This window comes from Miscanthus floridulus, chromosome 11, assembly GCF_019320115.1.
Source record: "Miscanthus floridulus cultivar M001 chromosome 11, ASM1932011v1, whole genome shotgun sequence".
Classification (NCBI taxonomy): Eukaryota; Viridiplantae; Streptophyta; class Magnoliopsida; order Poales; family Poaceae; genus Miscanthus; species Miscanthus floridulus.
Window position 1 is genome coordinate 2,601,174 of NC_089590.1, and position 26,950 is coordinate 2,628,123.

General features: G+C 40.9%; 1 protein-coding gene across 1 annotated transcript; it reads left to right on the forward strand.

Moving 5' to 3' along the window:
• Positions 1-23,338: 23,338 nt before the first annotated feature.
• LOC136494013 (uncharacterized) lies at positions 23,339-23,812 on the forward strand. Its single transcript, XM_066490152.1, has one exon. It carries the CDS (start codon positions 23,339-23,341, stop codon positions 23,810-23,812), a length of 474 nt encoding a protein of 157 aa, XP_066346249.1.
• Positions 23,813-26,950: the final 3,138 nt, after the last annotated feature.

Genomic DNA, 26,950 nt, shown 5'->3' on the forward strand with positions numbered 1-26,950 from the left:
TCCTCCTCAGGTCACTCACTCCAACCTGTGAAAAAAGGTAGGGAGGCCTTGGACACCTCCCAAAAATTGCTCTACTAAGGGGGGAAGGTTTTGGTCTCAAATCCTTTCGTGGAGAGGTTGTAGATGGTAAGAAAATGCCATTCCACACTTTTTTTAAAGTTTTAATGGTTGGTTAGTGAGTAATTAGAGTTTTGCTTTTCTCTCTCTTCTATGGTGCTTGAGCTACTTATGAAGTAAATTAGACCCAAGTTTTGAATGTACTAGTGTAAATTAGGTAGGGGAACAAGATCATACCCTTATTTGGTTCATGTTTCTTGATTTTAGTGAACAATTAGTTAGTTTTATGGATGTTTCATGTGCATGTAGATCTAGATATAGATCTAGGGTTTGGTTTTTTATTAATTTCATTTTTGTAAATTTATGTTTGATGAAATTGGACTAGGGTTTGCATGAAAGATATTGGGTAAAATATTAATTGTTGCTAATTATTGTCTTTGAAATTGTTTATTGTAATCAACAAGTATGTATTTTAATTATTTATGGATAAATAGGCGATTAATTAATTTTCTTCTACCATGGTATGTTTGTATGCTTCGTGTGATTATATTTGATTTATATTCATATATATCTAAAGTATATACAATTATTCTCAAGTAATTATTAATTTGATTCATTTTTATATATATCTGAATAAGTAGTCCTTTAATATTTGTTTTGTTGTTGTTGTAAAAGATGGAGTACAAGAACTCTTGGATGTATGGTTCATTAAGGTTGAAGGCAGGTTTCCATGAAGAGGTGGATAAATTTGTTGAAGCCGTAGAGAAGCATGCAACGACGTTGATAGAGAATAAGGATACAATTATTTGTCCCTGTAAAGATTACAAGAATCGTATGGCATGGATAGATGTGACTATCACCAGATCATATTTGATTATGCGAGGATTTGTTGAGGACTACATAGTGTGGATTAATCATGGTGAAACGGTTATTGTTAACGACGAGGATGAGGAGGAATACGACGATGAAACCCTAGAATCCCTGTCCGAATATTCAGCAGAGCTTGATGCATGAATGGATCCCGAGTTTGGCAATGAACAAGGTGGTGATGCTGGTGGTTGGGATGGTAACGACGAAGGTGGAGCCAATAATGATAGCGGAGCACGTGTCGGGGATGAAGATGATTTCGAGGACATGATTCAAGCCCTTGGACCAGATATTTTACTAAAGAGCCTGAAAGGTCTAGAAAATTTGGAAAATGTGACAAAAGCATTGAAGGAGACTGTGCATGGTGTTAAAAGGGGTTGTCCGACACATTGGACATTGCTATGTTTTGTGCTTGAGCTACTCATCCTGAAGGCTAAGTACGGCTGGTCAGACTGTAGTTTCAATGATCTATGGCGTGTCCTATCATGGGAGCTGCCACAACCAAACTCAGTTCCCACCAACACATACCAAGCGAAGAAGGTCATAAGTCCATTGACAATGGGGGTTGAAAAAATCCATGCATGTCCCAACCACTGTATCCTTTTTCATGGTGAAACGTTCAAGTCACTAGATAAATGTCCTCGGTGTGGGGCCAGCCGGTACAAGATCAATGACCTTTACGGTGGGGACAAAGCCTCCACAGGGAAAAAGAGAAATAAGAAGGGTATGAAAAAGGTGGTACAAGAATCTCAGCCCCTAGAGGACACTCCATTAGGCAACAATGCAAAGCAGAGAAGAATTTCTACCTTGGTAATGTGGTACCTACCAATGACCGATCGCTTGAGACGTATCTTCTTAAACCCTAAAGAAGCCACACTCAAGACATGGTGGCATGATGAGCGCAAGATGGATGATGATAAGATTGCACACCCGGCTGATTATAGTCAGTGGCAAAGGATCGATGAGAAGCACATAGAATTCGGCGATGACCCAAGGAATGTATGGTTTGGCTTGAGCACCGATAGAATGAATCCCTTCAATGAGAGGATGAGCGACCACAGCACTTGGCCAGTGATCTTGACCATGTATAATATACCAACGTGGTTGTGTCAGAAGAGAAAGTACCTTCTCCTCACTATTCTTATTTCTCGCCCTAAACAACTAGGTATTGATATAGACATGTTCCTCGAGCCTTTGATGCAAGAAATGGAGAGGCTATGGAGGCATGGGGAGCCGATGTACGATGCGTTCCAAAAGGAGGACTTCATATGTAGAGCAATAATATTTGTTACTACCAATGATTACCCTACGCTATTTGCTGTGTCTGGACAGATCAAAGGGAAGACGAGATGCTTGGATGGTACTACATGGGTGTTTCTAGATGCATCCAAGAAGATAGTTTACCTAAGGAATCGGCGCTTCTTAAAGACAAGTCACAAGTACCGCAATAAATTGTTCTTTAGATTTTATGACAACACCCCGGAGATTGAACCCCCTCCAGAGAGACATCATAACGGAGACCACGTGTACAGAATGGTGAAAAACATATGCGTCATCTATGGAAAGAAGAATCCAGATCAGATGAACAGAGATAGAAGCACACCTCCTTTCGAAGGCGTACCTTTCAAGAAACAATCGATCTTCTTTCAGTATCTGCCTTATTGGCCTGACTTGGAGGTCCCCCACGCCATTGATGCTATGCATGTATAGAAGAATGTCTTTGAGAGTCTCATTGCTACCTTGGTGGACATAGGCAAGTCAAAGGATGGACTGAAATCATAGAAAGACATGGTGCAGCTAAACATGATGCCACAACTTCACCCGGTACCTGAGGCTAATGGAAAATACACTCTGCCCGCGGTGTGCTTCAACCTAACACCAGAAGAGAAGAGAGCTATATGTACCTTCCTGAGGGGGGGGGGTCAATGTCCCGACTGGGTTTTCAGCAAATGTGAAGAAGTTAGTGTCGATCAAGGACTTGTCAATAACACACTGCAACGCCCACGATTGTCATGTGATGCTGATAGTGTTTCTACCTATTGCAATCAGGGCTATAAAGCCAGAGTTCTTGAAAATGGCCATCACCCGCATGTGCTACTTCTTTTCAAAGATCTCATAGAAGACGATTGGCAAGAAAGAGCTGAGTGACCTACATGAATTTGTGGTGGAGACACAAAACCAACTAGAGATGTGTTTACCTCTTGCTTTTTTTGATATAATACCACATCTCATGATTCACATGGTTCATCAAATACAGGCGTTGGGCCCTTGCTACTTGCATGGAATGTGGCCCTACGAGCGGTTCATGTTGGTTCTAAGCTGATACGTGCATAATCGAGCATACCCAAAGGGCTCCATGATAGAGGGTTATAGTACTGAAGAAGTCATCGAGTGCTGTCAAGAGTACCTAAAAGTACAGAAAGGGATTGGTAAACCTAATTCTCGTCACAAGGGTAGGCTGGCTGGGAAGGGCACCCATGGTAGAAAAGTGTTCATCGACCATGATTACAAAGAAGTGAATTGGGCGCATTATAGTGTCTTGCGGAGAGAAATGGTCGTTCAAATGATTGGGTCATGGAACAGCACAAGCAATGACTAACTACATGGTTGAAGGACCAGAATATACCGCCTGGAGAAACCAGACTCTATTACCATTAGTAGGCTGGCGGAGGGGCCATCGAGACAAGTGACATGTTGGAAAGCTTATGACATCAATGGGTACACGTATTATATCCACGCAAAGGATAGTAAATATGTGAACTAAAACAACAGCGTTCGAATAGAAGCTCTCGATGGAGTGGGGCGAAAGATCCAATACTTTGGCATCATTGAAGAGATATGGGAACTTGACTATGGAAGGGATATAACGGTGGCCCTGTTTTGATGCCGCTGAATCAAACAACACCAACTTAATGAGATCGAATTGAGAGTCCTAGACCTCGAGAATCTATTCTACTAAGATGACCCTTGGGTGCTCGCTTCACGTGTCGCACAAGTTTTCTATTTGCCTGACCCACAAAGTAACCTCCTCCCGAAGAAGAAAACAAAGCACATGGTTGCCTCCAAGAAACAATACATTATCGAAGTTGATGGCGTGGATGATGTTGAAGCTTACAATAACTATGATGAGATACTGCTATTCACAGACTTTCCTAAGAAGATCAGTGTTGTGGAAAAGAACATGCCCACAGACATTACCATGGGAATGAAAAGGTGTCAAGGGAAAAGTCGTTACAGCGGGCTAGCTAGTTGTTGAACGTGGAATATTTGTGTAAGTGTGTGTGTTTATAAGACTTCATTTATGCATGTGTATGACACTATATATTTATGTATGTGTGTAAGACTATATTTATGCATGTGTGTGAGACTACCCTTTGCAACATCCAGATGAACCTATTGAAACATCTACTCTATTACTACTAAAACAGCTATAACACATAGACACTTGACATAGGCACTTATTACTATTGCAACATGTTCGGACTACTATTGAAACACTTGAAACAAGCACTTAGCACTTTATGAAATGAAGAAATGACCAAAATAAAAGTTGGAGATCTTGACGAGTTATACAACTTTTATATTCATCACCTTTACAGCTGAAAATCATTTAGTGGTTGAAAATCAGGTTTGAAGTTGTTATTTTTTGAAATTCAAAATTTGAATTGTCCAAAATTAGTGACAAACATAGATGGCCAGACTAAAATGATAGAGCATGATTTTAGAAAATTTTTGGAAAAAAACCATCACATTTGAAGTTAGTTGGATGGAGAAAAAACTAGTTACAAGTTTCAGCCATAGATTGAAAAGAGAAAATCACACTTGTTCGTCATTGATTGTCATGAACAGTTGTGATTTTTCTTTTTAATCTCTAGGTAAAATTTGTAACTAGTCTTTCTCCCTCATACTAACAACAAATGTGATGATTTTTTCCTAAAATTTTCTAAAATCATGCCCTATCAAGTTATTGTGTTGATTTGGTCATTCTTTTCATTTGACAAAGTTTGAGCAATTCAAATTTTTAAATTTTAAAAAATAACAAGTTCTAACAAAATTTTGAGACACCAAATGATTTCAGCTGAAAAAGTGTTGAATACCAAAGTTGTATAACTCATCAAGATCTACAACTTTTATTTTGGTCATTTCTTCATCTAAAGTGATAGTAAACATTGTTCACAAATCAACATGTCTCTCGTATAGTTCATGAAACTATGAGTGATATGCGAATTTATGAATAATGTTTACTAATACTTTGTCCAATAAAGATGTGACCAAAATAAAAGTTGTAGATAGTGATGAGTTCAATAACTTTTATGTTCACGACTTTTATAGTTGAAATCATTTAAGGTTTCAAAATCTTGTTTGAAGTTGCCATTTATTGAAATTCAAAATATGAACTGTTCAAATTTTGTCAAATGAAAAGATGACCAAAATAAAAGTTGTAGATAGTGACGTGTTCAACAAATTTTATGTTCATGACTTTCTTATTTGAAACCATTTAAGGTTTCAAAATCTTATTTGAAGTTGATATTTATTGAAATTCAAAATTTGAACAGTTCAAATTTAGTCAAATGAAAAGATGACCAAAATATAAGTTGTACATCTTGTTGAGTTCTACAACTTTGGTATTCATGAGTTTTTTAGCTGAAATCATTTAGTGTTTCAAAATCTTGTTTGAAGTCATCATTTTAGGAAATTCAAATTTTGAATCGTTCAAAATTCATCACATGAAAAGATGACCGAAATAAAAGTTATACATCTTGATGAGTTGTACAATTTTTATATTCATGACTTTTTCAGTTGAAATCATATACTCTTTCAAAATATTGTTTCAAGTTATAATTGTTTGAATTCAATTTTGGAATCGTTTAAACAAAGTCACATGACAAGATAACCAAAATAAAAGTTGTACATGTTGATGAGTTATACAACTTTTATGTTTACAACATTTTCATTTTAAGTCATTTAATGTCCTAAAATTGTAGTTGATGTTTTAAAATTCAAATTTTTAATTTTTGGATTTTTTTTGTTTCTATATTGTGTTGAATATCAGCAATTTTTTTTATATATATTTGTGCATATATAGAATAATACAAAATATTATATACATTTACTTTGTGTTTTTGTGATATAAAAAATATAGAATGGGCTCGACATCCCTGGGCAGGAGCTCAGATCCGGTGAGCGAGTGCTGAGATCTGGCGGCAGGTGCCCGGATCTGGCGACTGGTGCTCAGATGCAGCGAATGGCTCTAGCGACGCGTAGATCCTACGAGCGGCGGTGGCGGCGGCCCATGGATGGGCTCGTCGGGCACGTGGATGGGCTCTGTGGGCTCGTCCACATGTTTTCCTTTTTTTTGTTTTTTCTGATTGATTAACGCAGATGGGTATTGTGTCCGCCTTCGTAAATCTGCTTTAACACAGATGGGCATTGTACATGCCTCCGACACCAGTTTTGCCCGTCCCGGAAACGATTCCTGTAGTAGTGTATGGTCTACCACTCTCTTCTGTGCTAGCACAAGTTCAGTAGGGTGTTCAAACATGGTACAGGTCCGAATCCAAGACATATTTGAGCATATGATACGATCATTGGTAAATCTATAAGCCACTCATATCCATGCGATTTAGAATAACATGCATTCAGGCACAACATAGAGTACAATTTCAAGATGTATTAGAACAGATGACACAACTATATTGCATAAATTTTTGAGTTGTGTAAGTTGACATTGCAGCAATTTGGACATCATTTATTTGCAACACATGTTCATATGTGCTAGTAACAACATACAGACCAAATTTAAGAATTTGATGTTGAAGAATTATGTTAGCACACTATATAAATATTTGTCATGACTTGCTAAACTTGAATGAGCATGGTCGTCGCTGAAAATTCCACGGGCATGAAATTCATAACTTTTAGTGAATTTGGATAAACACTAATGTCCCCTAAACATCACACTACTACAGAATGGACTTGTTGTCCCGGGCGGTAACGGCCTTTAGTCCCGGTTACCGCGCCGGGACAATGATCCCGGGACTAAAGGTGCCACCTTTAGTCCTGGGTCATCGAGCCGGGACTAAAGAGGGACCTTTAGTCCCGGTTGGTGTTACCAACCGGGACTAAAGGCCCTTCAGCCGAGCAAACGTGGCCGCACCCTTTAGTCCCGGATGGTAACCCCAACCGGGACTAAAGGTTTCTTTTCTTTTTCTTTTTTTTGTTTAATTTGTTTTTAGTTCAGTTACACGTATTTGTTTAATATATAATATGTTTTTATGTACGTATTCTACGCTGCTAATATAAATACACGCACGCATATAATTACATCTAATTCTCATCTCGAGCATTATTATATTCGAATAAAGTATGAACCTATATATATTATATATATATATATATGTATGTATATATACAACACTTTCATAATCTTGTTCTCGAAAATAATGATATCAATAAACATTTAATTTACATCATTTATTCCTTAGGATCAAAGTAGAACTCGTCGTTGGGATTTAGCACTTTTTCTAGAAGAAATCCTGCTATTGACTCTTGAACTACTTTCAGATGGTCTTTTTGCATGACCCTTCGTTTCAACCATTCAGTCTTGCATTTGAAATAAAAGGAAAAGTATTAATACATATATATATATATTCATTTAAAAATAAATAAAAAATTGATATATACATACTCTGAGGACATCTTTAGGAGTTCTTCTTATATGCGCAGTGATAAATTCACAAACATAGTATCCACACAAGTTATTACCTGGTTGCTGCCGCAAACACCACTGTACGAGAAGAAGATTATTCTCATCATCTCATATGTAAATTAAAGTACAATATAGTAATTAAACACGTGTGGAAGTGTATATAGTACAACTTACTGGTATTTCAACTACATTAAGTGGTGCCTTGCAATCCTTGCGATGTTGCCGAATAAACTCTTTCCAAACCCTGTGCGACCAATAATGTACGATCGTTAATAAATTATGGCAAAGTCTATTCAATAATAGTTGTGCGCGAGAGATCGAAATTACCCCTGGATAATGTCTATCATATCTTGGTATAGTGCCCGCTCTTTTCTCAACGAGTCAAAGATTACTAACCGACTTGAGTTTAACTCAATGACAATGAGTATCCGGTGAAACCTGCATTGGTTTATACACACACGTACATGCATATAAGTTGTATTGATATTACATAAAATGTGTAGACTACATTATTATTAACACTTACTCAAAGTTGTACGGGAAAAGTATTGTTGTCTTGTCGTGCTGCTTCATGAAGAACATCATGATATTCTCCTGTGCTTCAGATACCCACCGCTCCTTGATAATAATACTGGTTTTGAATACGATATAAGGATCAATGAAGCCAACACTGGTGTCTTATATTCTTTGGAGCTCTGACATCTAGAATCTATATATAAATATAAGTTACATGTGAGGATAATTATATACCCTTACGCATGGAAGTGAGTTTATTAAATAAAAGTAAGAATCACTTACAAACAAAAGGAGCTAATGATTGATTTGTCCAGAGCGTCCATGTGGTATAGTTGATGCAATTCTTCGAAACTAATATGTAAGATGTCATCGCCACGGAAGTAATAATGGTCTCTAAATCTAACAAAGAGCCACTGCTCACCCCTGCCACACGCCTGTATGTACCACTTGTTGAGCAAGTACATTTGCATACCCAATTCATTCAGAGCCGTAGGGTTGTACAGACTTTTGCCATATTTATAAGTCTTCCAGGTATCAACTTCCAGGTTCTAGATTGGAGCTTTACCCGTCAATTGATCCAAGGTTAAACCAGTATTTTCAAAAAAAGCATTAAGGGCTTGAACCGACACTTCTCCAGAGTTGTCTGGTCGATAGACTTCTATGTTGGAACCATATTCATTAGCAACAACAAGATTTTGCATTGATTGCTTCTGTTGTCCGAGCTGTGGGATATCCTTCCCTGATGCTCTTTTCCTTTTCTTATCTGCATCATGTGACTTCATGAGGGAGCGGTCACCGTCTGATAGTGGCGAAGGCTTACGAAGTTCAATCATATTTTTCTTGTGAGCATCGACCTTCTGCCTCAGCACATCTCGTGGTATGTAAAAGTATGGCTTCTCCTTAAGCTTCGCTTGACTCTTGTTTTTGATATCTATAAAAAAATCTTTCACTTTTTTGTCTTCTTCAGCTGCTATTTGTTCATCAGTCTTTTCAGGAAGTATTTCTTGAGAAATAACTCTTTTTCTCAAGGTCTTCTTTGCCACCAGGACCTTAGACGTCTTTGTAGTGTGTCGATGTGGAGGGGGTGGGGGAGGTGTTGGAGACCGGCGTGGAGGCGATGAGGCCGGTGTTGGTGGAGACCGGCGTGGAGGCGTTGGAGATCGTTGTGAAGGCGGTGGGGCCGGTGTAGGAGTTGGAGATCGTTGTGGAGGCGATGGGTCCAGTGTAGGAGTTGGCGATCGTCGTGGGGATGAAGTCGTCTCGCCACCCGCGACGCTGTGATGAGCTTTGGAATGAATGATTAGGCTAGGCTGGGGGGAGACCCTGCTATAAAAACAAGTTGTGTGTCAATTATTTTTGAAGCCAATAGAAAATTAATGGAAAATAATATTTCATTCACTTTCATTCGTACCTAGGGTGAGGTAGGGGAAGCGGTGGCGCCCCAGGAATGATGATGAAGCGTTTGCGCCATTGAATAAATGTCTTCTATGCTTCTCCTAGTGTCTTCTCCCCATCACCGTCTTCAATGTCAAGAGGAACATTGCTGTAACCTTTGAGCACTCTATCGACCGAGACGCTAGCATATCTAGGTTGAATAACTGACCCATGGATTCTTGGTGTCTTCATTCGGTCTATTAGAGATACAACCCCGACAGCCACCATGATTGATGCATTATTACCATCTGGAATGTGCAGCTCACATGTTGTTAGAGGCTCGGTAATGTCATCAACAGGGAAGCGCAACCCAGCGTCGTCTTGAATAACTGGCAGCTTCGTAGAAGCACAACTGCTTTTCATCTGACCAACAGGGCTAATGGTGACTCCCGGCGTTGATTGCGATTGCATTTGACTCATTGCTAGCTGCACTTGCCTCTTGATCTCCTCCTGCATTCTTGCCTCAAGAGATTTTTCTCGTTCACGTGATTAAAGCAATGCTTGTCGTGACTCATCAACAAATTGCTCCAATGCACGGATTCGTTCTGCCTCCTCATCCTTCTTTCTCTGGCGGCTTCTGTAGGTATCCTTGTCTACTGGAAATGCGTGTAGCCACGGAACCGCCCCATAGCCTCTTGTTCGACCACCATGTTCGGGATTCTCTAGGGCATATGTCAATTCATTCTTCTCTCTGTTGGGCTTAAAAACACCACTATCAGCTTCTTCCCTAGCACGAGCTAGTCTCTGTGTTACTCTCTCAATTTTTTGGCCGAAAATTAGCTTGCCAGTGTCTGGGTCTAGGCTTCCCCCATGAGCATAGAACCAATTCTTCACACGTTGAGGCCAGTTCTTCTCTATTGTTTTAGGTATGATTCCTTTGGCAGTAATCTCTGCTTCTAGGTTCTGCCACTTGGGAATAGCACTCCTATAACCACCTGATCCCATGCGATGATGGTATTGCTTTTGTCGGGCATTCTGCCGATTCCTCATCACACGTTCCTCACTGTCTTGAGATGTCTTGTATTCTACGAAGGCATCCTAATGGGACTCCAACTTGACAAACGCCTTAGCATTGAAATCCGGCATAGCATTCTTCAAGATAAACTTTTTATATAATGCCTTCTTCCAACTCTGGAATAATGTTGCCATCTTCATTGTCCAATCCCTCACTAGCTCCTTCAAAGCATCATCTGCTTGTAATGTGAAATGCTGAGTGATATCTCTCCAAGCTAGGTTCTTGTCATGATCAGATACAAAACTAACATTAGGAGCGGATATCTTCTGCTTTCATTCATGAGCACTAACTAGGATCCTATCCCTTACAATGAACCCACATTGATTGACATATGTCTGAGCATGTGGTCCCAATGGTTTGCCGGTATCGGTGTCGAATTCTGATATTATGAAACGGTCCTCTAATGGCTTTTTTGGTCCTCGGACTTTCCTACTCTTATCGGTGGTTGATGTAGATCCAGAGACCGGCTACATGAGTAGAAACACAACGATTAACAACAAATATACATACGCATGCATCTATAAGAGATGATAGATAATCGAATATACCTCGCCAGTATTTTCTTGCGCGACAATTTATTGATCTTCAACCACTGCGATATTCAGGATATCCTCATAATCAGCAAAGTACTGACTCGTGTCATCTACATCCGCATTGGTGCCGACGTTGATAATATCCGCCATTATGTCATCATTCAAGTTATCATCCAAAGCAGCTATTTGTATCTTCAAGACATAGATAGACAATAATAAGGTATAGGCTTTGGAATCGAATCAAAAACACTTTCGATCCAAAAACATGGAAATAAGTACATGTATATATACACATAGAATGATACAATTTTCTCTCTCTCTCTCAACACATAGAAATAAGTGCATATGTCTATATCTCTAGATATGCATGTGATAACACATAGAATGTCTCTCTAGATACAATTTTCTCTCTCTCTCGACACATGAAAATAAGTACATGTATATATACATATAGAAATAATTAAGTACATATGTATACATATAGAATCTCTCTCTAGATATATATAGAGAGATAGAATATATAATTACTAAATCCAATTAAATAAATCTAACATGAAATTAGATAAACTAGTAATGGATAATACATTTTAATCTAACATATATCAAAAACTATAATAAAAAACTATCTAAAAAAACTATCTAAATAAAATACTAATTAAATTTTAATACATTTAAATCTAACATATATCAAAAACTATCTAAAAAATAACTAAAAACTAACAATAAACTACTAATTAAAATTTAATACATTTTAATCTAACATACAGCCGAGACTTTGTAAAAAAAGATCTAAAAAACATGGCCGATCGAGAGCAGCAGATCACGAGAGTTCGACGGAGGGTACGGTGGGCGCGCGGGAAGCGTCTGCGACGGAGGGTGGGGTCGGGTGCGGCGGCGAAGACAGGATGCGGCACGCGATGCGGGTCGGGAGAATGGCGCGGCCGGGCGGGGGTAGACGACGACGGCGGCGCGGCAGAGACGAGCTCGACGACGGTGGATGGCGCGGCTGGGCGGGGCTGAGCGACGGAGGCGCGATCGAAGATGAACAGAACAGACGTTCGATATATATAGGCCGGGACCCTTTAGTCCCGGCTGATAACACCAGCCGGAACTAAAGGACATTTAGTCTCGGCTGGTAAGACCAACCGGGACTAAAGGTCCAACCCTTTAGTCCCGGTTGGTCTTACCAGTCGGGACTAAATGTCCTTTAGTCCCGGCTGGTGTTACCAGCTGAGACTAAAGGTATTTTTGGGCGGGCACCGAAATTGCCGCCCACCCTTTAGTCCCGGTTCTTGGCCTGGGCCGGGACTGAAGGCCTGAAAATTTTGGCAACCCGCCAGCGTAATTGGAAAGGCCTGGGATTTTGATTTTGTTTAATACTAGGTTAATCAATTAATTCCATAGCAACTTCAATACTTTGCAATATTTATTTCAAAAAATACTATTGATTAACTAATTATTTATTGTAAATAGGAAAATTTTGTAACCTAAAGTTTTTAATTTCTTTCATGAATATAGAATATAAATGTTACTAATACTAAGTATTTTGTTAATGTAAAAATATATTTGTAACTTAAAATTAATAAAACTAATATTATTCGATAGAAAATTTATTATCACATTATTGTAACATCAATGTTTTAATTTTTTCTCGGTTTTTGACCAAAATTGACAGGAAATTTTTGTTGAACCTATAAAAATAAAGAAAATGTAGTATTTTTTGTTCTACAACTTTTTCAAATGAAAAAATGGCCTATATAAGGATTGTATATATTGATGAGCTTAACAAACTTGGTATTTAAAACTTTTCAATTTGAGACAATCTAGGGTTCTAAAAACTAGTTTGTAGGTGTCGAAATTTAAAAATCATAAATTTGAACCGTCCAAACTTTCTCAAATGGAAAGTTGACCAAAACAACAATTGTAGATCTTTTTGAGTTTAACAAACTTGGTATTCAAAACTTTTCAATTAGAAGTAATTTAGAGTTCATAATACTAGAGTCAAAAACTTGCTCAAATGAGACACTAAATGACCTCAGATGAAAAAACTCTGAATACCAAGTTTGATCATCTCAGCAAGATCTACAATTGTGAAGTCATAACATATTACATAATATCCGTCTCTAAAATATAATATATTAAACATGCATTGTTGTATCATGCGGGCACAACAGTGAATTTCTTCTTGACGTATGACCCTTGGTTATGATCTTGTCGTAACCATGGAGTGTCTTCATCATTTAACATGATGCTTGGATCTTTCTTCACTATGAAGGGTGGAAGTCAGACATTTCTTTCATAATCTTCTAACTTGTCTAACTTGTCTTCAACTCCCACTATATTTATTTTCCCAGAAAGAATTATGTGGCGCTTTGGCTCATTGATCATTGAGTTGATGTCTTCGTTTTTTCCTCTCTTTGATTTTGTAGACATGTCTTTCACATAGAACACCTGACTCACATTGGCAGCAAGGACGAATGGTTCCTCTTTGTACCCAATATTATTGAGGTCCACTGTTGTCATTCCATACTCTTTGTCGACTGTTACCCCTCCTCCGGTCAGCTTCACCCATTGGCACCGGAACAAAGGGACTTTAAAATTAGGTGCGTAGTCTAGTTCCCATATCTCTTCTATGCGGCCATAATATGTTTGTATATTCCCATTTAGATCTGTGCCATCTATGCGAACACCACTATTTTGATTGGTGCTCCTTTTATCTTGGGCAACTGTGTAAAATATATTCCCATTTATCTCGTACCCTTGGTATGTGAGGATATGCCATGATGGCTGCCTAGCCAACAAATACAGTTGCTCATCAATATTATCATTGCCTTTACATTCTTTTCACAACCAACCACTAAAACTTTCCATGTGCTGACGCCTAATCCAAGCTTCAGTCTTCCCTAGAAACTTGGATCGTAAGAACTCCTTATGTATCTCGATGTACGGATGCACCAATGACAAATTCTGAAGAACTGTGTAGTGTGCTTTATTGAAATAATCGTCTTCCATGCCGATATATGTTTTCTTCCCTAAAGTACCTTTACCACTGAGTCTCCCCTCGTGTCGTGATTTGGGAATGCCAATCGGGGCAAGGTCAGGAATAAAGTCAACATAGAACTCAATAACCTCCTCTGTTCCATAGCCCTGGGCGATGCTTCCTTCAGGCTTAGAACAGACTTTCACATATTTCTTCAAGACTCCCATAAACCTCTCGAAGGGGAACATGTTATGTAAGAACACAGGTCCAAGAATACTAATCTCCTTCACCAAATGAACTAGGATGTGTGTCATGATATTAAAGAAGGATGGAGGGAACATCAACTCAAAGCTGACAAGACATTGAACCACATCATTCTGTAGAGTAGCTAGTTCCACTGGATTGATTGCCTTCTGAGAAATTGCATTGAGGAATGCACATAGCTTCACGGTGGCTAGACGTACATGTGGAGGTAGAATTCCTCTTAAAGCAACTGGAAGCAATTGCGTCATAAGCACGTGGCAGTCGTGGGACTTTAAGTTTAGGAATTTCTTATCTGGCACATTTATTATACCCTTTATATTGGAGGAGAATCCCGATAGGACCTTGATGCTGCTTAGACATTCGAACATGCTGTCCCTCTCTTCTTTGCTAAGCGTGTAGCTAGCAGGACTTAAGTAATGACGTCCATCATCTGTCTTCTCTGGATGAAGGTTGTCTCGTTCTTTCATGCCCTACAAGTCCTGGCGTGCTTCAAGTGAATCCTTTGGCTTCCCATACACACCCATGAATCCTAACAGGTTCACATAAAGATTCTTTGTCAGGTGCATCACGTCGATTGCGTTGTGGACCTCTAGGACTTGCCAGTAGGGTAGCTCCCAAAAGATGGACTTCTTCTTCCACATGGGTGCGTGTCCCTTAGCATCTTTGGGAACAGATTCACTACCTTGTCCCTTTTCAAATACTACTTTCATATCCTTGACCATTGCGAGTACATCTTCCCCGGTTTGGTTATGAGGCTTCTTCCGGTGGTCTGGCTTACCTTTAAAATGCTTCCCTTTCTTTCTTACTTGGTGATTCAAAGGAAGGAATCGACGATGGCCAAGGTACACGACCTTTCGACATCTTTTCAAATATATACTGTCAAGGTCATCAAAACAATGTGTGCATACATTATATCCTTTGTTTGTCTAACCTAAAAGATTACTTAAAGCAGACCAATCATTGATGGTTACGAACAACATTGCTCGTAGGTCAAAGTGTTCTTGTTTGTACTCATCCCAGACATGTACACCTGGTTTGTTCCATAAAACTAGAAGTTCTTCAACTAATGGCTTCAGATAGACATCAATATCGTTGCCAGGTTGCCTCGGACCTTGGATGAGGATCGGCATCATAATGAACTTCCGCTTCATGCATAACCATGGAGGAAGGTTGTAGATACATAGAGTAACTAGCCAAGTGCTATGACTAGTGCTCTGCTCTCCAAAAGGATTCATAACATCTGTACTTAAGGCGAACCTTAAGTTTCTAGCCTCATTTGCAAACTCTAGAAATTCCCTGTCTATCGCTCTCCACTGGGACCCATCAACTGGGTGTCTCAGCATATTGTCTACCTTACGGTCTTCTTTATACCACCGCAACAACTTTGCATGGTCTTTATTTCTGAACAAACGTTTTAAGCGTGGTATTATAGGAGCATACCACATAACCTTGGCAGGGATTTTCTTTCTAAGACGTTGTTCACCCTCGATGTCACTAGGATCATTGCGCCTGATCTTATACCGCGATGCTTTACATACCGGGCATTCATCCAAATTCTCGTATTCATTGCCATGGTAGAGGATGCAGTCATTAGGACATGCATGTATCTTCTAGATTTTTAATCCCAAAGGGTAGACAACCTTTTTTGCTTCGTACGTAGTGGTGGGCAATTCATTTGGCTTCGGAAGCATCTTCTTTATGAGGTTCAATAAATTCCCAAATGCCTTGTCGGATACACCATTCTTTTCCTTCCACTGTAGCAATTCTAGTGTTGTACCCAGCTTTTTTTGCCCCTCTTCGGCCGTCGGGTATAGCAACTTCCTATGATCCTCAAGCATGCGCTCCAACTTAACTTTCTCTTTTTCACTTTCCCATTCTTGTTGTGCATCATGAATGGCATCGCCAAGAGCATCACCAAGATCATCTTCTACCGCTACCTCTTCTTCATCTCTCCCATTGTAGTATCATCAAAGGCACCATACTGAGCAATAATGTCATCAATATCTAAATCTTCTCCTTCACCTTCTTCCATCATGACCCCGCTTTCTCCATGCTTAGTCCAACATATATAGTTTGACATGAAACCTGACTTAAGCAAATGTGAATGAAGACTCATTGAGCTTGAATATTCCTTTAAATTCTTACATAGGGCACATGGACATCACATGAAACCATCCTGCTTATTTGCCTCGATCACACCTAAGAAATAGTGCAAGCCCTCAATAAAGTCTTGGGAGCGGCAATCGGCATTGTACATCCAATGGCGTGACATAATCTGTATTACACGACAAATTATGAAAACCTTGAACATAATTAAGTATTTTATTACACAACATAAATGACACACACATGGTTGATTAATTAACTAAGCCTGGCTACAACATAAGCAATCCCAACTATCACTAAACAAACTAAAACTACAATGCACTTTAGTAACATAATTATTTTGTAATCATACGCAACTAAAACAAACAAATCATTCTTCTATTGAATATCAATAAGCTTCTCCTGCTGGCTCACTGCCTCATCAGCAGCAGCCGCTACCTCAAGCGCACCCAAATTCTGCACGTATATAGCATAATCTTCCTCCCAGTACCAACCATCGCATCCATTGCCCTCCCACTGAAATTAAAGCCAAAAAATATTTAGTCAAAAATATTCAAGAAAAGCAGGTCAATTAGCCATAATTATAAAATGCGTAAGAAACTCACATCGCGATCCGAGCACTTGTAGAAAACACGACCCTTGTTGGGTCCCTGTCTCTTGACTCGGTACTCCATCACTATCTTCTGCTTACACTTGCCGCAGATAATGAGAGGGAGTTCTGGCCTCAGTCGTTTCGCAACCGAACGAGAGGCCGAGGATCCGGTACCAGTTGTCATCTACTTTCTATACTTATTTTTGCAAACTAGTGTAAATTTCATATTTTCTAAAATGATATATTTAAACAAAACTAGTACGGATTTCACATGTTTCAATAAATAACCATCCGTACTAGTTTATCTTGCTTACGTGATCATCTCGGACAGCATTTCTCCACCGGACGGCACCGTACTTGGCCAAGAAAGAGCTCCAATTCTACGAAAAAGGGAACACGGTCTTCCACGACCGTTGCCGCTCTCCCTCATAGAATCAAAGTTCCTCCTTGACGTCCGTTACCGCTCGGCAGAGAACATGTTGGCCGAGTTGAACACGGTCCGCAAGTTCAACTAGTACGGATTTTCTATAATTTTCTAACTATTTACTAAGTTTTTCATTTCATGGAAAATTTAATTCTAAAAAAAGGCATGATTTCTAAGTAGTTCATTTCATGGAAAAAATAATTCTAAGTGCGGCGAGCTCGCGGACGTTTAGGTTGCCGAGGATAGTAACATTTGTAGATGACATTTGTAGGTCTGAAGTTATCAAATATCCATCAAATTATAGCTCAAAAATATGTTTTAATAAATAACCATCCGTACTAGTTGACCTTGCTTACGTGATCAACTCGGTGAGCATTTCTTCACCGGACGGCACCGTACTTGGCCAAGGAAGAGCTCCGATTCTACGAGAAAGGGAACACGGTCTTCCACGACCGTTGCTGCTCTCCCTCGTAGAATCAAAGCTCATCCTTGACGTCCGTTACCACTCGGCAGAGAACATGCTCGCCGACCTGAACACGGTCCGCAAGTTCAACTAGTACGGATTTTCTACAATTTTCTAACTATTTTCTAAGTTTTTCATTTCATGGAAAATTTAATTCTAAAAAATAAAAGGCATGATTTCTAAGTATTTCATTTCATGGAAAAAATAATTCTAAGTGACCTGCTCGATATCGGCGAGCTCGTGGGCGTTTAGGTTGCCGAGGATAGTAACATTTGTAGATGGCATTTGTAGGTCTGAAGTTATCAAATATCCATCAAATTATAGCTCAAAAACATGTTTCAATAAATAACCATCCGTACTAGTTGACCTTGCTTACGTGATCATCTCGGCGAGCATTTCTCCACCGGACGGCACCGTACTTGGCCAAGGAAGAGCTTCGATTCTACGAGAAAGGGAACACGGTCTTTCACGACCGTTGCCGCTCTCCCTCGTAGAATCAAAGCTCCTCCTTGACGTCCGTTACCGCTCGGCAGAGAACATGCTTGCCGAGCTGAACACGGTCCGCAAGTTCAACTAGTACGGATTTTCTACGATTTTCTAACAATTTTCTAAGTTTTTCATTTCATAGAAAAATTAATTCTAAGATCACGTAAGCCACCGGGGACGAGGATGGCGCGTGCTCCAGCGAGGACGAGCGAGGCGTGATTTTGATGAACTAATTTAACTTTTGTTTATCCAAACATATATGCAAATCATCATGTGATTTTGAGCTAAAAATGACATAAAATCATAATAAAGTCCAACATATAAAGTTACACATGCATCTACATCGCAAAATGAGATAAGCTACTGATAAAACATAAGAAGATTAAGTTTGTTACCTCCAAAATCGAAGAGCAACACCAATGGAGGGGGAGAGAGCAAGAACAACAGCAAGCTGAAGAACAGAGGCAGTGAGTTTGAATGGAATGGCTCGGGCTCAGAGAGGAAGAAATGAGCTGAATTATAGGCCGAGATAATTAGTCCCGGTTAGGGGTCCAAACCGGGACTAAAGATTAATCTTTATTCCCGGGGCATCACCCAAACCGGGACTAAAAGTTTTAGTCCCGGTTGGTAATACTAGCCGGGACTAAAGATCTCTGCCACGCGGACGACCGTTGGACAGGGACCTTTAGTCCCGGGAGCAAAAAAAAAAATGCCGAGGCTAATGCTAAATTGGGACATCGTTCTAAAGTCTGTTCTGTAGTAGTGTCAATATTCTCGCATCTGATACGTAAGATCTCAACTGCTGCGCTCTAAGGGTACTCCCAATGGAGTATTAATAGTAGTTTATATCCCTATTAAATAACTTGCGAGCTAAGCAAAATGCTGATATGCATGGTAGGCTAATTAATGAGAAAAGAGAGTAGAAAATTGAGGAAACGGTTTCTCAACAGCGAAACCACGTCTACGCTCGACACGAGATAGCAAAAAGCGACGATTTCACCGATGGGAAGAAACCAGCGGTTTCCAGGTGGGGCCCGTGATGGGACGTTGCTGCGGATGAGACCGTGCGTTCCTGCCTGCGCTCGCAGGCCGGCCCTCGCGCTCGTCAGCCCACACCGCTGCGCTCGCTTCCCGTCGCCGTGCTCGATCGCCCGCACCGCCGCGCTCACCGGTCGGCTGTCGCGCTAGTTCGCCCACACCACTGCGCTCGCTTGCCGGTCGCCGCACTCGCTCGCTCGCACTGGCTGCGCTCGCCTTCCGTTCGTCGCCTTCCGCTCAGGCTGCGCTCGACGTTGCTGTCCTCCTGAGGCTGGGCTCCATGACGACGACGGGAACGAGCACATGGTCCTCCATGGCCGCGTGGAGGCCGGCCAAGGCTCCTCCGCGCTCGTCGTGCGCGCAGGCCGTAGTCGTCGCTGCCCAGGCCGCTCGCCGTCGGCCTTGGAGGCGCTCGACGGTTGCTCTTCGGCCGAGGCTGGGCTCCATGACGTTGACGGGCGCAAGCACACGACCCTGCATGTCGAGGTGGAGGCCGGCCGAGGCTCCTCCGTGCTCGTGTCCGTGTAGGCTGAGCACGAGCTCATGCCTGGTGCTAGGAGGAAGATGATGCGCCTTAGGAGAGAGAAAAAAGAGTCAATATTTATTAGGGAAAGAAACCTCCATTATGAGCAATAGTTTCTATAGATGATTTATTGTTGATGTGGCACTATGGATAGCGTGTGTAGTTTCAACCATTGGGATTGCCCTTATAAAGTATTCACTACCGGAAACTGGGTGTTTGCCAAGTGCAAGAACGTTTGCCGAGTGCATTATATTGGGCACTCGGCAAAAAAGATCTTTGCCGAGTGCTTTACAAAAACAACACTCGGTAAAATAATTGGACTCAGCAAAAAAAGGCAAAAAACACCCGGCAAAGTTTGGCACTCGGTAAATCATAAAAAAAGAATCGGCAAAAGCTAGGCACTCGGCAAAGAACCGCCACGTGAACAACCGTTAGTCCGTGTACCGTCCATTAGTACGTTTGCCGAGTGTCCGTCAGTGGAAACACTCAGTAAACAAATACACTCGGCAAATAAATACGTTTGCCGAGTGTATTTGTTTGGCACTCGATAAAGAAACAAGTTTTTTTTTTCTTTTCTGACCTTGAAACTTTTTATGCTCTTCACATACAACGTGTGGTACTCCATGTTAAGATTTGGTATATTTTTGAACCTGTTTGCTATATTTAATTAATTTATTGTATTTCAAGGATTTTTTTGGTATAAGTCAAATTTGAACTGCAAGTGATTCAAATAATAGAATAAAATGAGTAGAAAAATGATATTCATGTTATTAAGTCGGTGAGGCCTTACCCGGGAAATGCAAAGAAATTTCAAACATCTTATTCAGGAAACATGACCACGAACGTGTGGCCGAATAGTTTTTAAATTCTAAAAAAAGCAAACAAAGTCTGAAAAATCATCAGATTTGTCATGATGTGATGATATCATACGTAGAGGCTATGGTAAAAAATTAAAAAGGTTTCGTACAATTTGTCACGTACGATGTTTACAAACCGAAGCATCTTAGAAAAAGAATCATGGCATTGAGAAGGATTCGGTAAGATTTGGAGTCAAAGTGACGGTCGAATTGAGGTTTGGCTTCAAAACTTTTTGTATAGTCAATAGAGAACATAGATTGTTTCATGTGAAATTTTGATAATTTTTTGGATCTATTTGGTAATTTTAATTTATTAAGTGCAATTATAGAAGTTTAATTGATATAAATTAAATTTGAGCTGTAACTGGATAAAATAATGGAATAATATTCCTAGAAAGATCAAATATATATTGTTGAGTCAATTTGACAAAGTATTTTCAAAGTACATGGGAACAAATTGAGAAAACACGTCCCCAAAAGGAAGAAAAATGAAAAAATAGGTTTGTAGAGTGCCCATTATTGGGCACTCCCCATGTGCGCCGCCCCCCTAGCCGCCCCATGCGCCCTCCCCTCGGCGGCCTGCCCCGCAGCCGCCGGCCCCTGCGCCACGCACGCCGCCGCCTCACCATGGCCGCCGGCCCCCTGCCCTGGCCAGTACTCCCACTCTCTCCTAGATTCAAGCACGAAGCACGAGTTTCAGCCCGGCGATACGCCCATGGTCGGACTTTACACTGTTCCAGATGAACGCACTCTAGGTTATTTTTGTTTTATTCATCATTCATTGATTTTTACATACTTTTGCATTGCATTGTAACATTGGGATGAAATATTGTAGGCTCAGCTGGAACAAGAAACGAGACGCCGGGAGGAGCTAGAGGCGAAGATGGAGGTAGAGCAGCAGAGGATGGAGGCAGAGCGGCTGCAGATGTTTGAATATATGAGGGGTGTTTACGCTGCAATCGGTCAACCTCCGCCACCGATGCCAGTCCCTCCTCCTCTACCTGCTCCAAATAATGTTTCAGGGACTGAGTCACTTCACAACCTTTGTGCAGAATTAATCTTACAAAGATGCCCAGACACTAGAAACTAGAAATAAACTAGAAACTAGAAATAAATTAGAAACAAGAAACTAGAAACTAGAATGATTTATAGTTTACAAACTAGAAATAAACTAGAAACTAGAATTATTTATCTCTTTTTCTTTGTGCAGAATCAATCAGTGGCATCGAATGAGCCTCATGACCGGCCTCCTGAGTGACTACTTGTGATTTTATTTGCATTTGCATTTGTGAATTACTTGTGACTACTCAGTGAACACCATTGCACTCAGCGAATTTTATTTGCATTTGTGGTTGTGAATGAACCTACTTGTGATTCTGAAGTTTATTTGTATTTATGTGTTGTCGATATATCTATATGAACTGCCTATGATGCTTATTGTGAACTATGTGTGAAGCCTGTAATGTTTATTTGAGTGGGGTACGTTATACGTGACCGAACCATAAAAACAGGAAATACATGGTCGCTTTGCCGAGTGTTACACTCGGCAAAGAGGCCTTTTGCCGAGTGCCAAGGTAAAAACACTCGGCAAAGAAGACACGTGGCCAAAATATGTACATTCTGGGCCAGTCTTTGCCGAGTGTCCGGGATTTGACACTCGGCAAGGCAGCCATGTTTGCCGAGTATCTAGGATTTAACACTCGGCAAATCAGCCATGTTTGCCGAGTGTCAGTGCCTGGACACTCGGCAAACCAGGGCATATTTGCCGAGTGTTAAGACTTGGGCACTCGGCAAACATGACTGCTTTGCCAAGTGTCAAATGCCGGATACTCGACAAACGCGCCGTGACCGTCTCTGCGCCATGTTACTTTTTTTTGTCAAGCGTCGGTTTCAGCTCTCGGCAAAGTATTTGCCAAGTGCCCGATAAAAAACACTCGGCAAAGGGACGTTTGCCGGCACTGTAGATGTCGTGTACTGTTTGCCGAGTTTTACACTCGGCAAATCCTTTGCTGAGTGTTTTTTGGGCTTTGCCGTGTGGCACACGGCTAAGCTACTGTTTCCGGTAGTGATTTCTCTATCTTTTCAATGGAAAAGTTAATTCAAAAAATCAATGCTAATTAATTATTCATTAATTGGGTTGGTCGGGCTACACTATTAGTATAAAAATGTAAACGAAATGTCTGCATTCATTTTTCACTTCAATTTGATTTTTATTTAATTGGATTCCTTGGTCCATGCATGCAGAAATTAATTGAAAACAGAATATTTGTATTAATTCCATTTTAATTTCATGATCGTTTTATTGGCTGCCTGTTATGCTAAAATAAATGTAATTAACACCTGATTCTAACGGTGTCGGATGGAGAGACTCTATAAATTGGAGGGAGACGCAGTTGCCTAGTCGATAGATTACACTTGTGCTTATACTACCAAATCCACAAGGCAAGACACAAAAAAAAAAAAACATAGCAGTCATGTGCCACCGCGAGGAGCTTGTCCTCGTCGCCATTGTCCTCATGGCTGCTTCCATCCTGCAAGCCGTCTCCGCCACAGCAACCACCTCGGCCAACTTGACCGGGGACGATGCGGCCAAAACAGCCTATGATGTCCTTGAGCAGAACAACTTGCCAAGGGGACTTCTACCACTCGGTGTGAAGTCTTACGTGCTCCACCCTGGTGGCGGTTTTGAGGTGACGCTTCCCGGCGAGTGCAACTTCTTTGTCACTGTCGCCGGAAAGCAATTCAAGTTTCGGTACGGGAGCAGCGTCAGCGGGATCATCACATCTGGGTCCATTAGCCGTGTATCTGGCGTGAGGATTCAGGTGGAGTTCGCTTGGCTCGGGTTGAACCAAGTCAGCCGTTCTGGTAACCAGCTCAACATTCAGCTAGAGAAGTCTACCCAGTCGTTCCCCATCAGCGCCTTCGCCCAGAGCGCACGATGCAGCTGAGACTTCGACCTCTGGATTTCTGATAATGCTTAACTATATAGAGTCTCATTTACGCAAAAAAAAGAATGATATTCTCAAATTTTGTATGACGCATATACTGAGAATTTTTTGGAATAAATAATAATTTGATTCAGTCCTAAATGCTATCTTCATCCTTCTTCAATTTTGACATGTTAAGATATGATTTCGGAGCCATCTGCCTTGCCATTCAGATATCCTTGGCTGAGGCTACTTAACACAAACTTGCTTGCTGGCTAGGAGCGAACCATGCACTGGCAATCCAGCGCATGGTATCTAATATATAACCTACTGGCTACTGCGCATTTGATCTGATCTGCTAATTGGCTCGGTTGTATTTTCATCAGTTTATTTTGGGGGTTGCAATGTAATAAGAGAAAAGATTCAGAACTATTCCATTGCCGCCACAACATCCGTAGGGATAGTAGAACACAAAGTTGGTATTCTAGACGACTTGCATTGCTCCATGTCACTGATGTGCATGGTGGACTCACTTGCCGTCTCATCCATTTGTCCACGGATTGCGATCAGGCACACCACCAAATCGTCCTGTAGGATGTTATAATTTAAATCAAATTTCCAACCTTTAAAACTCTAATTATCAAATCAGTTGAGGAAAAAAAGAGGTTAAGGAATATAAATTCGTTAAACAGCCATGAATTTCAAAAAATGCTTTCAAATAGTATTTTCTCCAACTCTAGAGAAGTCCACTCAGTCGTCCCATCAGCGGTTTCGCAGAGTCCAGAATTTTGTTGAGGCAAGTTTGGGTGGACCACAAGAACAAAACGGCAGCCTCCTCTTGATTCTAATATCCTTAGCAGAGCATAAGCAGTAGGGTGTAAATGGTATGTTCCACAACGCGCTCGTGACATGATCATTTACATCATCATCATAAGCATCGTCCGCAATTTAATTTCAATTTGAAAAAACTTGCATATCCACTAAAGTGCATTTTCCAGGCTTTTTCATGTTCCTGCGAACCATCAATTGTATTCCTGGACAGTTCACGAGAGCAAGGCAATAGACGTAGCAATTTTCAAAAACCCAATGTCCCCGCGGACAGTTCGGTGCACACCTGGACTGTCCGACGGATCACTTCATGCACAACAGTGAGCTGTCCTCACCTGGGCACTTCTGGCCCCACATGTCTGGCCAGCAGAGCATCCACATTCTCGCTCACACTCTCACTCTCCCACATTCACTCTCTCTCTCTCTCTCTCTCTCTCTCTCTCGTTCATCCTTCCCTCTCTCTCTAGTCCTCACTCAATGGCACAAGGAAAAGGTGAAGGGGGATTGATTAGGTGTTCATCACTTAGAAAATAACTCACAGTGAACCTTGGTTAGTTTAGATGCAACGTGGGTAGATTCACCTAGCTATTAGATATGCTCTATGGAACCTTAGAGACACCCCACAAACACAGTTTTACACATGCACAAACCCTTTAGCTAGATTTCATTTTCGAAGTCTTGAAACATGCAAACTGTGTTCCCGAGGACTATCCGGGAAAGCACCGGACAGCTCATGAGAATGTTGAATGAGTATCAACACTTAGCCTCGATAGTATGTGTTCCCATGGACTGTTTGTGAGAATGCCGGACACTTCGGTAAAGATTCATTTTTCAAACCCGAAGATCCCTAGTTTGTACCCTGCATGCACGGATACTCCGGGAGAACCTCAGACCGTCCGTGAGATCACACACTTAGAACTTTTCGAGATGTTCAGGCGAATTTTCCCCATAGACCGTCCGGTGCTCATCCGGACTGTCCGAGACAACATCAACCACACCTGATTAGGTACACTTCATACATATGTCACATACTATTGTAGCTCATATGTTATACATCATTGCAAATCATATCATGTACTCATTTCGCGTCATGCATTCAATACGTGATGAAACCCCCGAAGAAGTCACAACCGAGGAGAACCCTACTATAGAAGTTGTCGATGGGCCACCACCTAAACCCTTGCAAGGTTGGCACCTAAGCATGCCTAACTTGTTTTTCAGTTTGTATAATGTGCCTAGAGGTTAAGTATATGAATTGCTATGTTACAATATGACTAGAATTCCTATACTCGCCTAATCAAGCTTTCATCCTTGAACTTCATCCATTACCTTGTAACAGTGTATGTTTCCTTTTGTTGTCGTATAATTCATGCTTAGTTTGCTTATGCGGTAGAAGTCGAGATGGTGATCGGTTTCTCATCTCTCATGCGGTTAGAGCATGCTTGTTCACTAAGCAACACATAATGGAGATATGATCTGAAACTTGGCCAAGATGATGAGAATGAATCGAGGGGTAGCAAGGGGGTTGGACCATGGCAAGATGGGTGAGGTATTAAATGATGTAGCTCGCTGGACCAATTAAGGACCGTGTATCTATGGTAGTAAGACATGAACATACTTGTAGGAAACACTTGTCATATATGGGTGTGGCAAGCCAAGTACTTTGTTGCGACTAGCTTTCTTGTGGATTCAGCGTAAGGAGTGGCAAGGGGTAGCTATAATAAGCTAGTACCTCGGCCCTTGTCAACCGTTGCGCGGGCATCCTTGATCGGACTTGGGAAAGGTTAAAATGTCGAGGTATCCCCTTATGTACCGATCGGTCATATGGACGATATCCGTTTCCTTTGGGGGGTTAATGTGTACTCCCTTCGTTTTAGCATTCAAAAAAAGTATCACAAAGGAAGACGTTTGAGCTTCTAGCTCCTATACCAAAGTACGGCACCTGTCCATCCATCAGTTCCTGCCGTCCACTGTGCCAATAAACAAATGGAAAATCAAACGACCTGTGTGGAGGCTCCCAGCCGAGTGCTTCCCAAGCTGCATGTGCAAAATTCCCGTAGGGCTGCATGTTTTTACTATAAGTTCTATGCTTCTAGATATAGACTTGTGATGAGAAAGGACTCTTGGAAGATCAAGCTCCAATTGCTAATTGCTTACATTTGTTTAACCATGCCATGCTTGCTTAGATGTCAAGATCGCATTTATCTTTTCTGTACAAAATACCTTTATGCAAAAACAAACACTATCCTTACTAGTGAACCAAATGCATAATCCTTGTACTTATATTGGGTAAGTCCTGTTGAGTACTCACCCTGTCCTCGGAGGTACCAC

What these genes read in the sequence shown, in the direction of transcription:
- LOC136494013 (XM_066490152.1), top strand. Translation starts at nt 23,339, where the DNA reads ATGTGCCACCGCGAGGAGCTTGTCCTCGTCGCCATTGTCCTCATGGCT.